The sequence below is a fragment of the Epinephelus moara genome, chromosome 12, assembly GCF_006386435.1.
Source record: "Epinephelus moara isolate mb chromosome 12, YSFRI_EMoa_1.0, whole genome shotgun sequence".
Taxonomy (NCBI): domain Eukaryota; kingdom Metazoa; phylum Chordata; class Actinopteri; order Perciformes; family Serranidae; genus Epinephelus; species Epinephelus moara.
Window position 1 is genome coordinate 7,085,866 of NC_065517.1, and position 13,240 is coordinate 7,099,105.

A 13,240-nucleotide genomic window follows, 5' to 3' on the forward strand; every position below is an offset into this window, starting at 1 on the left:
TTTTTAATTCATTTCTAAGGTTCTCATCTCCTTATTTTTGTGCTCCTGTTGACACATATGCATATTTGATTGTCTAAACTTAAGATTTTGTTTTAAGGCTTCCACAACTCAAGAACTTCTGAAGTCAGTCCAAGAGGAGCTGTGTGAACAGAAGCAGATGAACTCTGATCTGGAAAAACTGTGTCAGGAGAAGGAAAGCTCCTTAGATCAACAGGTTGGTGTTTAATACCTCACTCTCTTATAAATAGCAATGATTTACTTTTATGAAGCTTCTTGTTAGCAAGATTATTCTTCTAACTGCTCCCTTCATCACAGATGAGGACTCTTACTGAAACACTGAAGAGCATTGAGGCAGAGAGAGACAGTCTGCTCTCTGAGAAGGAATCCAGTTGTCAGACCTCCACAGAGGAGATGGAGAAGCTGCTGTGCAGAGTGACGTCTCTCACTGAGGAGAGAGATCAGCTGCAGGAGATACTGGAGGGACTGAGACAGGAGAAGCAGCAGCTCAAAGCAGAGCTGGAGGACAGGATGGAGACCATGCAGACTGAGGTTTGTCACAAGTTGCACTGTCCTCTGTTTCCATCACAGTTAGTTTTGTAGTAAGGTAATGTTGAGACAAAACTCAATTTGTAGGGGCGTCGGTGGCTTAGTGGTAGAGCAGGCGCCCCATGTACAAGGCTGTTGCCGCAGCGGCCCGGGTTCAAGTCCAGCCTGTGGCCCTTTGCTGCATGTCATCCTCTCTCTCTCCCCCTTTCACACTTAACTGTCCTGTCCATTAAAGGCAAAAAATGCCCAAAAAAAAATATCTTTAAAAAAAAAAAAAAAAACCTCAATTTGTAAAGTTTTTAGCCCACCATACTGTCATCTAACGTAGCTCTGATACAGTACAATGACACAGCTTTAAAAAAAAATTAAAGGCAGAAATGCAGCTCAAAAAATGCAAGTAAAATTTGGGGGCTTCTTGACTGATGATTTTGACCATGCCTGCTTGGGGGGTGGGGGGGGGGGGCAGCGGTAGAGTATTACAGTTGTATTAGGAAGAAAATAAATCAGTGCATCCTTAATCTCTAGTTTTTAGCAAAGATATGTTGGTATCNGGGGGGGGGGGGGGGGGGGGGGGCAGCGGTAGAGTATTACAGTTGTATTAGGAAGAAAATAAATCAGTGCATCCTTAATCTCTAGTTTTTAGCAAAGATATGTTGGTATCTGGCGTTTGGCGTCTGCAATTTTCTTTTTACTTTTAACTTGAAAATGTACGGAGATATGTGTGAGGTCATGTAGAAACTGTCTCCATTACAGCACTCATCTGCCAGAGATCACTGACAAGTTTATTTTTTTACTGTAAAATGTCCTGCTTCATACAAATCTTAGTCACATGTCGTTCAACAGATAGCACAGCTGAACATGTCTCTCCAGGCTGTGACTGAGCAGAAGAGGCAGGTGGAATATGATCTACAGCAGAACATGAATATGGTGAGACAACTGGTCTTCATAACGGAGTCTGACTCAGCTAAAATCATATGGCTGGGCGCAGTTCTGTACGGATAATTTTTTGTGCCTTTCATTGTTGGATATTTAAGTAGTTTTTAATTCATTTCTAAGGTTCTCATTTTTCTATTTTTGTGCTCCTGTTGACACATATGCATATTTGATTGACTAAACTTAAGATTTTGTTTTTAGGCTTCTACAACTCAAGAACTTCTGAAGTCAGTCCAAGAGGAGTTGTGTGAACAGAAGCAGATGAACTCTGATCTGGAAAAACTGTGTCAGGAGAAGGAAAGCTCCTTGGATCAACAGGTTGGTGTTCAATACCTCACTCTCTTATAAATGGCAAGGATTTGCTTTTATGAAGCTTGTTTTCAGAGCAGTGGCCCTTCTAATTGTTCCTTTCCTCACAGATGAGGACTCTGACAGAGAAACTGGAGAGCATTGAGGCAGAGCGAGACAGTCTACTCTCTGAGAAGGAAGCCAGCTGTCAGACCTCCACAGAGGAGATGGAGAAGCTGCTGTGCAGAGTGACGTCTCTCAGTGAGGAGAGAGATCAGCTGCAGGAGGCACTGGAGGGACTGAGACAGGAGAAGCAGCAGCTCAGAGCAGAGCTGGAGGACAGGATGGAGATGGTACATTTTTGTCATTTGCAACTTAAGAACATTAACTTGGACAAACCGACAGCTTCAAAGACACTTGTATGATGTCAGTTAATTTATGTTCTCTTCCAACTGCAGATTTCAGGCATCCAGGAGAGGCTGAGCGAGCAGGAAAATTTGAACTCACAGCAGCAGCCAGAGAGAGGAGAACAAGAGACCAAGCTGCAACGAAGAGTAGGTTCAAATTATTTACTGTCATAGTTTTCAAGGTATCATTTAATGTTTTGGAGAATCAATTTGTTCACGTTCTTCCCAAGAGGAATTGGTGAGGATTGATGCCACTGTTACATCTGTGTAAATATAAAACTACAGCTAGCAGCCACTTAGCTTAGCTTAGCTTAGCATAAAGACTGAAAACAGGTGGTAACAAGTAGACTGGCTCCTGGACTGGAAACCATCTGCCTACCAGCACCTCTAAAACTCACTAATTAGCATGTTATATCTCTCTGTTATATCTATTAGCTGCAAGACTATTTCTTGGCTGGGTGCAGATACCTCCTGGAGTCTCCCCTGATTGCCTGGCAACCTCAGGATGACCACAAGACTCCAGGAAGTTGCCGCGCCTGTATTTGTAATTTCCTGTGCAGTGAGGGAATTATATCTCCTTTTATAGTCTGTAAACAAAGATGACACGCTTAAGTGTGTGATCGAAATATGGCAATGGAAGTGTGGCACAGTGCAGTAGCTTGCTGAGCTATACAAGGGCATTACCCACCAAAGATGTGGTCAGATATATACATGTATTTGATGTAGAAACATCTCCAAACTCAACCGAGAAATTAGGAGCATACAAGTCACTCAATATTTATGTAATCTTACCAAATATAACAAGCTATTTCGATCTCATGCCCTCTTGAGTTCTTGAGCCCTCTTGGCTCTGCTGGCTCTGAGGTAGATTTAACATGCTGAATCAGCAGGAACAAAGTCGACAAGTGCTAACAGTGCAGGGCACACTGCAAAAACTATGGCGACAAACACTCACCAAAGAGTGTCCGGTTGGTGTGTCAGGGCCCTTAGTTTCAGCAAGTGTCCCCATGTATCTGTTTCCGTTAGCTGTGATGCCTGTTTTTAATGACGTGTTACTGCCCCTGTTGTTGTTCTCAGGTGCAGCAGCTCGAGGAGCAGCTTCAAACATACAGGGAGAGACACAGTCATGCTGAAGCTGAAGCTGAAACCTCACAGCAGGTTTGTAACCAGTTCTACTTGAGTCATTAGTTGTTAGTTTTTTGTTTTGTTTTTGTTTGTTTCATTTTTTATCATCTTCATTTAATTTGATTTCATTTGTTGAAATTATCAAGATCTCTTGTCACCTGAGAAACCTGAGTACAGCAGAGAAATAGAACAAAGATAAAATGTACAACAAAACACACAAGCACATACAAACAGCATCAGAGCCGGTCACACACATCTCTAAAAAGGTCCACAGTTTATTTTAAATTCATCCAATGGGAAGAGACTTTCAAGTTTTAGGTAATAATTTCATTTATATGGTATAAAGCACTGGAAGGCAGGCTTCCCAAGGGAAGAAAGAAAAAGAGTTAACAAGTCCTGGGATCTGCTCTGATGAACAGCAGAGAACAGCATTCAGAACAGGTTTGAGGTTCTGCAGAGGTGTCTGACAAGGCAGATTGTAATCTAGATATAGTTTGAGATGAAAACAAGCCATATGCATACAAGATTGTATCATCTACATAAAATGGATATTATGTTTGAGAGGTTTTATTTTGTCTCCTGTCCTTTCAGTTGCTCAGTGAAGCGAAGACAAGCATCTCCGCCCTTAAAGAGCAGCTGAGCAGTTTGGAGCAGAGCACCAGTAGAGTCAAGGAGACAGCATCATCACGACTGCAGGACTCTACAGGGCAGCTTCAGGTAATGTCTCCTGTTATTTTGATTAATCAGCAGCTAAAAAGCAAAGACATTCTAGCATAAGAGGTTAATATAACTGATACCACTCAACTCATCATTGCAGGAGTCCTTCAGAAAATTCCAGCACCTTATAGACACTTGTTCCAAGTATAACTCCACAGCATTGGACAAGGTGCAGTGTTCCCTGAAGCACCCTTATCTGGCCTCTCTACCAAAACCCACCATGAATGCCTACAGCACTGTGTGTCAGTTGCAGCTGCAGACAACTCAGAGTCTGGGAAACATTATGGTAAATACCAGTAATTTTTCCATTTTAAATTTCAAGGGTCTAACTGTTGATCAGGTGATAACCTGGAAACCTCTGCTCTCTGCTTCCCCAGGAGCACCTCCAGGTGCGAGCACAGGGCTACAGGAATCTGTTTGAGGAGTTGGTGAAGAAAGATCTGGCTGTTTTTGAAGAGAGGCGTCTGCAAGATGTGCTGCTGTGCAGAGCACAGGCACCCTGCTACTCTGTCAGAGACGAAGATTTTCACACACTTTGGCACCACAGACTGACGGAGCTGCTGAACAAGAGGCAGCTCTACCTGCAGGTAAGATTGTGGGGCTGTGTAAGCAAACAAGTTAAAATGGGGCTTTACAGTTGGGTCATTCAGCAAGTGAATTTATCCAGAGTAGATTCAAGTATAAAAATATATATATATATATAAAAAAAAAAATACACTGTAGGAGAATTCAGTGACACATATCTCACCAACGTTGTGGTTTTTCTAATCTGTGACTTCTGGATAACATGTGATTGTGTCCTGTTCCTCTATATGTTTTCATTCTCTAACATTTCTGCATTAAAACCTTCTGATGACTCTTTTGGTTTTGTAGAAAATGGCCAGCATTTCGAGTACGCTGTGTGCCAACATGGCTTCTTATCCCAGTGAGCTGTCCGCTGAGATCAGACACAGGGAGAGATTCAAGGAGCAGCTGCAGACCTTGCTTAACAAGCAGCCATTTAGCCTCAGCGGGCTGGACAGCATACTGAGCAGTGAGCTGGACCACAGATCTGCAGTGGCACACAACCGGAAGATGATTCTGCAGGTAGGGTTTAACATTCACTTGGTTTCAGGCTACTGTTCACTAATGAGAATGTTATTATGACTATTATACTCATTTTATAGTAATATAACTCCCTAATTCCTCCACACTGGTTCTTAAATCTTCATCATAATTGTCTTTACTCTGCGCTATTTTCTTTCAAGGGCTTTCTTTCATGTGCAACTCAACAAAGATGAAAATGTAGTGAGATGGCTCACTCCTTAGCTACTTCTGTCATCAGCTCCGGAAAAAAAAAGATGTGTTAAATTGTTTTTTAACACTTGCCTAATGGGGCAAGTGAGTTGCTAGGTTTATTTGCTTGTTGTGGCATTTCACTTGCTCATCTTAATAATGTCATATTATGCACCTGACTCCTGCAGGGCATCATCGATGAACAGAATGGTCTGTTTGAAGAGCTGAAGCTGCTTGAGGCTCAGGCTGATTTACAACTCAGAGAGGAGAGAAGTAAGAGTTCCACTCTGCTGCAGGCACTGGAGGGAGCTCCTCTGAAAACTGAGCTCTCCCTACTCAAGGACAACCAGCACCTTGTGCTTCAGCTCCAGCAAACAGAAGAACAAGTTGAGGTATGTCTAACATATCTGTTTAATGTCTGATTTATATTTGCTTAAATACTTTTTACTCACTAGTTTATCCACTATATTATTAAAATCCAAAGCTCTTAGCAGATTAGAATCATTTGAGATGAGACACCTTTGAATCATCTTATTAAGTCACTTAAATAAGTGCTTTCTCGTACAGTTTGTTATGGGCCAAGACAGTTTAAACTCACTTGGTTGCAAATAATAAGTAGCTAATATTCAAAGATTTATTTATTTTTTGGTCAATAAATCTGCAGACACAAAGTGTGTGTGCACGTGTCAAACCTTAGATATCTTCTACCTCTGTCCCATACAGCTTCACTGTTACAACATATAAGTGAGCCACACTGTTGCACTGGGTGACAGGCTCCCTCATCACCATGAACACATTCCTTTTTTTTTTTTTTTTTTTTTTTTTCTTGACTCAAACACACACACACACGCTGCACCCAAAGACTCACTAGAGCACCAAATGTGGATTAATCCATCACCAAAATAGTCCCCAACAGGTGCACTATTTCCTTCTTTTTAAGTCATGTTTGATTACAGTGGGTTTCCCGTGGCTCCTTAAAAAGTCTTAGAATGCATTGAATTCATCTAAAAATAAGGCCCTGATTGGTATTGAAATGTCTTTCAAAAGTCTAAATTCTAATACATGGCTTTTATCAACTTTCTGACTTTGTATTGTAAAATAACGCTCAACGGCACAAACGTCCACTTGGACTCAGCGATGATGTTGGTGGTCAAAGTCAAGGTCACTGTGACCTTGTGTCCCTCTCATTCTTGTGAACGCAATATCTCAAGAAGAGTAGAGAGTGAACTAATTAGAATTTGGTGGTCAAAGGTCAAGATCACTGTGACCTCACAAAATATGTTTTTGGCCATGTTTTTAAGTTGGAGAAACCCTGAAAAACTAGGTTGACAAGCTGTTTTTAGGAAATCACTGAGCCTTTAAAAAATGTTTGTTTTTTTGTTTTCACTGTTTATAAATATTTATATCTGCAGTAGGAACCACTGTGCTCAGGGTTTGGGTCTCCTCATGGGACAAAAATATATAGCTTGTATGGGTCAGTTGATTTCTTCTCTTCCACACGTCTCTATGCGTAGCAGTTGCATCCAACCTCTCATCTCAACATGGCACGAATGGGAAACTTGTCTATATGCAGGTGGTGACTGACATGTTTCTGTTTCCCAGGCTCTGCGTGTACATAATAAGCAGCTGGAGGAAGCTCAGATCAAAGCCAACAACAGGGTGTCCAACCACAAACAGGCTACCCAGCTGCTGCAGACAGAGCTGCAGGACACCCGCGCACAAGTTGAGGATAAAGACAATGCAATCCAAGCCCTTAGGAGCAAACTGCGAGAGTCTGAGGTTTGTCTTATGATTGCATTTTCAGGCCCATTGTTACAAACTTTATAGTCTTTTGTTAAAGCAGTTTATGTTTTGGTTTTGTAAATATTTGTCTTTCTGCTTTAGAAAAATGCATCACCCAGTGCTGTTGAGCTGGAAAAACTCCGCACTAAACTGTTCAAAATGGAGGTGGAGCTGAGTTCAGCATCTGATAACCACAAAAAAGAGTAAGATCCCTTTGGTTGCTTTCTTACCCTTTGCTTTGTTTCTTCTCCTGTTTTTTGTCTCATTTATTGACTGTTCTTAGTGGGTTGTTGTAATGTCAGGATTTCTTTGGTTCCATTTCTTTAGTTCTTTTTCAAAATGTGTTGGCAGATGGTGAAAGAGGCTTCCTTGTCATGTTAGAAATGGTTGATCAGTAATGGTTGTGTGGCAATTAAAGTTCTATTCTATTCTATGTTTCTGATACTTAAAGGTCATAATCTGACCTTGTCAGCTGTCCTCCTTTTCCCAGTTAGGAGAAAATATAAAGGGGGTTGATTCTATTCATTCCATGAGTGACTGTTCTGACCAGAGGTTTTTCCTTCTCAGGATCCAACAGATGACCACACTGATGAATCAAAAGGAAGAATCACTGAGGAAGCTGAAGGAGACCTTGAGGAAATCCCAGCAGGAGGGAGAGGAGTCATGTAAGTGTAGTTGTTGTTTTCTTTTATCTTATGAAAATGTCGTTATACTTTCCTTCAACTGTCAGCGTCAGGGGGTAACACTGAGTTTGATTTTCAAAACTCTAAATCTCACAAATATCTGAGACAATGGACTTTAAACTGAGTCCTTTAGTGTAATTATTCATGAAAACAAAATAAATCTGTGCCATTTCTCAATCTGCTGCTGATTACTAAAGCCTGTTTTACACAGAGATTGCACTATAGGGCTGCTACAAAGTCCCTTCTTTATTTCGTCTTTGCATTTTTACACTAGAGTGTTTTTTTTTAGACTGCATGCAAGCATCATTGAACAAAAGTGCCGTGACATGTAACACAACAGTGTCTAGTGTAACATATAACATATACATCGGCAGCGCTTTATAAACTATAACAGTGGCAAAAAATGGAAATAACAATTATTTACCGCCCCTGATTAATGGCAGCTGATTTCACTCTTTGCTCCGATGGTAAGGAACTCCTGGACCTCATTATTTTCCAATTTGTGAACATTTTCGGCTGCTGTTGTCCGTCTTTGAGTTAGCTGCTAACTGCTATCAGCTACGTTTTACATCTCCTGCGGTGGGTCAAACCATAACACCTTGTCAATATGTCCCACCCATGATCCCATCCAGCTGACTGTCCCTTTTATACAGACGTCCATTCGGTGATGTTACTGCCACCACTGCTGGGTTAGAGGCGACAGGCAGTGTAACAAGGGCTTAAAAGAAAGGGGATAAAAACATATGTGGTTTTGCAATATTTTGATTGGTTTTATAGTGCAAACTAGATGAGATCATGTTTTTTGTTCTTGGGAGTATATATTAGCTTTGCCCACAGAGCCACTATGAACTCTTGAATAGAAATCCTACAGCGACACATTTTGCAAGAGCACCTTTTCTGCATCCTGGGCTTAGCACGGCCCCTGTACGATTGTAATTGGTTTAAAGAAATACAAACAACTCCGAGAGGTTTTTTTCCTTTTGTGCAGAATGACTGTGGGTTCAGCCAGATCTTTCTCCATCATTGGCACAGCGTCAAATAGGTCTAGCTGTGTAAAACTACAGCACATGCCACACAACTGCTACATCGCGATTTGATTCCAATTGGGGACATTTGTTGCGAGTCATATACCTCTCTCTCCCTGTTTCCAGTATATCCTTCACTGTTAAACTGTCCATTAAAGACAAAAATGCCAAAAAAAAAAATACAAAAGGTGCTCTTTCCTACTTGACTGGACTAGACACAACAGCCTGTAAGCTGATACTAGTTCAAGAACATGTGCCAGGTGTCAAGCTGCTATTTTTTATGTCTTTTGCCTTGGCTGTAATGTGTATTTGTTACCAATTTAAAGGGGAAAACTGATTTAATGCAGTTTGACACTAATGACATCATGTTGAATTCAGTCTTGCAAGGTGAGGACCTTCATGCCAGACTGACCAACCCCCGAGGTCTGGTGATCAAATCCAGCGTTGTACTGGAGAAGACTAAACTGGAGGAGGAAATCAAACAGCTTCAACTGAAAATAACTGAGCTTGAAAGGTGAGATTAACCAGTTATATTGTGGAACTGCTCGGCCAGTTCATGTGATTCATAGCATCCCTTAGTCCTTTTCTAATACCTGTCCCTCTGTCACCATCAGCTTGGTGTCCAGTCAGCAGGTAGAGATCAACAAGTGGAAGAGCAGAGCCTTCAAGCTGAAGGTGAAGAGCAAGGCTGAGGTGGACAGGCCTCCATCACCCTGCACTCCCACCAAAAGAGGCCTTCCCTTGACCTCAGACCCCTCCAACTTCCTCAGCTCACCCAAGAAGTTTCTGGTTACTCCCAGGAAGGTCCTTGACTCTCCCAGGAAGGTCCTTGACTCTCCCAGGAAGGTCCTTGACTCTCCCAGGAAGGTCCTGGACTCCCCAAGGGTCTCTGTGCTTGACTCCCCCAAAAGCAGATTCTTTGATGTGGGCGGAAGCTCCGAGGTGCTGTCCAGAACCTGTCCTAAGCAGTTCTTTGATAACTCCAGCCTGGGAACCATTCCAGGTAAGCTACATTTTAAGTATACTCCCTGCACTGTTTGTCACATAGTTTTAACATCATACAGACATTCGCTGTTTGTTTTGCCAGAGGTTTTCGACGTTCCTGATGAACCAGACGCAGACATGGGTAACTGCTGTAATGTCACTGTGTGTTTGGGCACGGAGGGTTTACTAACAGAAGCATGAGGTGTTGGGACTTCACCAGGGTCACACTGAACCTTAAAACCTGAATCAAGACTGATGCACACCTTCAATTTTTTTTTTTTTTTTTTTTTTTAAAGTAAACAAGCCAGAATTTTGTCTCCCAGTCAAAAACATTAGAATACATGAATACAAGGTGATTGAAAAGTTTGAGATAATACACTCAGTTTCCAGTAGGACCTGGTCCCTCAGGAACAGCACCAGGCTTTGAAGCCACATGTGGAATTACAATTTCTATATTCATCTCATGATGCCATGTTTTTTCCCCATAGACTTGCATTGTAAAAGAGACGTCTGTAAATCAGTGGATGGATTTTTTCTAGCATCACAGCCCCTGCAAACTGACTCATATCACTTTCAGAATTTGATCCATTCAGTCTGATAACATGTCTAAAGTCTAGAAGAGCTGCACGATTAAATCATTTTATTCCCATTTCAGTTTGCAGAAAACTTCAAAATGATGTCAGAAAGACGTTGGACAGAGGTTGAATTTTGGTTGGAGTGAAAATCGGGTTGACGATATTTCAGATATCTAATGACATTCAAATTTCACGTTGTGTGGGCATTAACATTATGACATTTTGTAGATATTGGATTTTGTTCCTCATACCTTACGACTGAATGTTGCTGTTCTACGTCAAAAGACATTGGAGTCCTGCAAAAAACTCCTCTCCTCATAATGGTTCTTTACCGTAGACTGTTTATAAAGATGGACATATTTCCACTTCCTCCCACTGTACAGAAATGAAGCCAGAATATTCCGCATACAACCGCTGCCATTTGCACTGGTGACATCATTTGTGTCATTTCTGCTGTATCGGGTTCCTGACCATACACCCATTCGACCAATTGCGAGCAGCATTATGGATTGCACGCACACCAGTCGGCACACAGCTGTCAATCATGACTCCAGACCACCTTTTTATAGCATCAAATGACAAGTTAGAACCAAACTTGCTAGCAAAACAAACTCTTGAACATAAATCAGCATTTTACAAACGACCTACGAAGACAGAAACCTTTTTTTTTTTTTTTTTTTTTTTTTGGGAAAATGATTTGACGTGTAAACTATTTAGTTTGGCCAATGCCCTATCCACTAAATGATGAGGGCGGGGTATATGGCCTATGCTGCAGCCAGCCACCAGGATCCGATCAAACTTCTAAGATACAGTCTATTAATCATGATTTATTAAATCAAATAATTTTTATTAATCTCGTAATCTTTTATTATTTTGACTTAGCTTAAGGGTTAAGATATGGTCTGGAGGCAGGAAATTTTACAGTTCAGCAATAAATGTCATTGTTAAAAATGACATCAGTGCACTGAAATCGTAAACTTAATTGGGAACTTAATAATTATGAATTACTCCAAGCATCTTTCCTGCATTATGTTCTGTTCAAAATAAACTTTATGATATCCGTCCATATTGGACAACACAGAAGCCAATACCAGTATATCTGTGATAGGCCAATATCGTCCAGTCCAGCTCTATTTGTCAAAATCCATCTATACTTTTTTCCTGGTGAAAATGAGCTTCCATATTACAATAGCTACTGTACCTGGTTTTAAATTTGAACATTATTTTGGCAGTACATAGAAATACTTGGCTTCTGAAATGTCAACCAAATTTCAGTCACTATGAGAGGATCTTGATTGCAAAATGTCGACCATGGCAACTTAAGTATCATTAAAGAGTATGGAGTATGATGCTGGTGATTAAATTCATAGTCTGCCCTCAGTCTTCGAGATGTGTCCTACACAGGGAACTTTCAGGATGTCCTACTTTAAATGACTGCTTATTCAGTCCTGTTTGCAAACTTTCTATCAGCCTGCAATCCTGCACTTTTTTCAAGTGGAAAAACCCACAATTCATAGTTGTCATGTTTAAAAAGGGAAAATGAATATGGTACAGGTTAGACAGGAAGTGTAGTACTTTGTGCTGTGATAGCATAATAATGTATATTTAATGAACTGGCTTGAAATCAATATTGTTTGACTTATTTACTGATGCAAACAACAGATATACCAATCAGATAAAAGACACAATGAATACAGACACCTGTTTAATTAGAACAATCATGGATAACTAATTTTACATGTGCAACAGTGTGGGTTTAATCCCTTTATGGACGTCTCAGAGAGCAGTGAGGTGGATTTTATTATAGTACCTGAGATTTCTGTGTAGTAATAAAAGTCTCTTGTGTTGCAGATGCAGCTGCAGGTGCAGGCAGAAAGGATTGGTGGCCTCAGTCTCCAAAGCAAGAGGAAATGTGTAAAACCCAGTAAAAAAAAAAAAAATCCATGTGCAATATATTTAAATGTCTTTTGTCTTTTCAATGTTTCTGACTTTTCTGTTTTGTTTTTATTCCGTCATTCTGTAGTTCTAATAATAAAACATCTTTTAATTAAGTAAAGGAATCTGTTGTCTCTTTTACTCTCAGTCCAGTGACTTAGTTTCTATAAAATGTGTGCACACAAGTCAGTCATTAAGTTTCTGTTGCACTGAATTACAGATGCATGGCTCTGTTTTGGTGACCAAATGATTCGCTGCAGGATATTATGTTGATTTTGGCACATATACAGGACAGTACACGTTTGATAATCCAGAATACTCAAGAATGATATTCTGATAATTTCTTCATATATTACATACTGTACATGCTTAAGGAATTCAAAATGGAGAGGGTGGATCTGAGCCAAAGGTCTGTGTTAACATGCGTCCAATTCCTCCAAAAGAGAATAGAGACCATATTCTTTCTTCAGTATGTCAAACAATGTAGGTGCGCCTCCCATCTATGGTGTACAGTAAAGCCTCAGCGGGTAGAACTGAACCTGAGTGTTGTACTTGTCTTTCTCCAGAAGTCTTGCAAATGTGGAATTATATGGTGTTAAGGGGGTACTTATCCATAATCCGTGTACAACACACAGTAGATGGTGGTCGGCATGCCCTTAGATTGGAGAAGCAGGTAGGCAGGAGTGCCATCACGGAAGCTAAGCCCTCCCTGGAGTCGATATATTTTCCTTGAGACCACCACCACCATAAATAACTGTTTGTGTATTCACACCAAATATATGTATTGGAGCCAAAGCAATGAGCAAACAGCTCAAAGGGAGTGTGACTTATCACCAGTTGGCTTCTTAAGCTATGGGGGCAGGGCCTTCCCAATAGCTGCCCCAAAGCTGTGGAATTCCCTTCCTCCCCCTATCCATTTCTCCCCCACTATAGACACTTTCAAGAGTAACCTTAAAACGTATTTC

The 13,240-nt window shown here is 40.9% G+C and overlaps 1 protein-coding gene across 13 annotated transcripts in view; it reads left to right on the plus strand.

Moving 5' to 3' along the window:
* Positions 1–12,400, plus strand: part of cenpe (centromere protein E) — a 31,759-nt gene extending 19,359 nt beyond the window's left edge. For 7 of the 13 annotated variants that reach the window (XM_050058446.1, XM_050058447.1, XM_050058448.1 and 4 more), the window contains 19 exons: positions 98–214; positions 316–549; positions 1,390–1,473; positions 1,681–1,797; positions 1,899–2,120; positions 2,226–2,321; positions 3,252–3,332; positions 3,891–4,016; positions 4,117–4,302; positions 4,394–4,603; positions 4,890–5,102; positions 5,480–5,683; positions 6,894–7,070; positions 7,176–7,276; positions 7,641–7,738; positions 9,160–9,295; positions 9,396–9,784; positions 9,869–9,907; positions 12,192–12,400. In XM_050058446.1, coding sequence (XP_049914403.1) covers positions 98–214; positions 316–549; positions 1,390–1,473; positions 1,681–1,797; positions 1,899–2,120; positions 2,226–2,321; positions 3,252–3,332; positions 3,891–4,016; positions 4,117–4,302; positions 4,394–4,603; positions 4,890–5,102; positions 5,480–5,683; positions 6,894–7,070; positions 7,176–7,276; positions 7,641–7,738; positions 9,160–9,295; positions 9,396–9,784; positions 9,869–9,907; positions 12,192–12,268 — 2,907 coding nt within the window. In that variant the 3' untranslated portion in view covers positions 12,269–12,400. The remainder of the gene's footprint in view (positions 1–97; positions 215–315; positions 550–1,389; positions 1,474–1,680; positions 1,798–1,898; positions 2,121–2,225; positions 2,322–3,251; positions 3,333–3,890; positions 4,017–4,116; positions 4,303–4,393; positions 4,604–4,889; positions 5,103–5,479; positions 5,684–6,893; positions 7,071–7,175; positions 7,277–7,640; positions 7,739–9,159; positions 9,296–9,395; positions 9,785–9,868; positions 9,908–12,191) is intronic. The other 6 variants (XM_050058451.1, XM_050058454.1, XM_050058453.1 and 3 more) reach the window with 4 other exon arrangements.
* Positions 12,401–13,240: the final 840 nt, after the last annotated feature.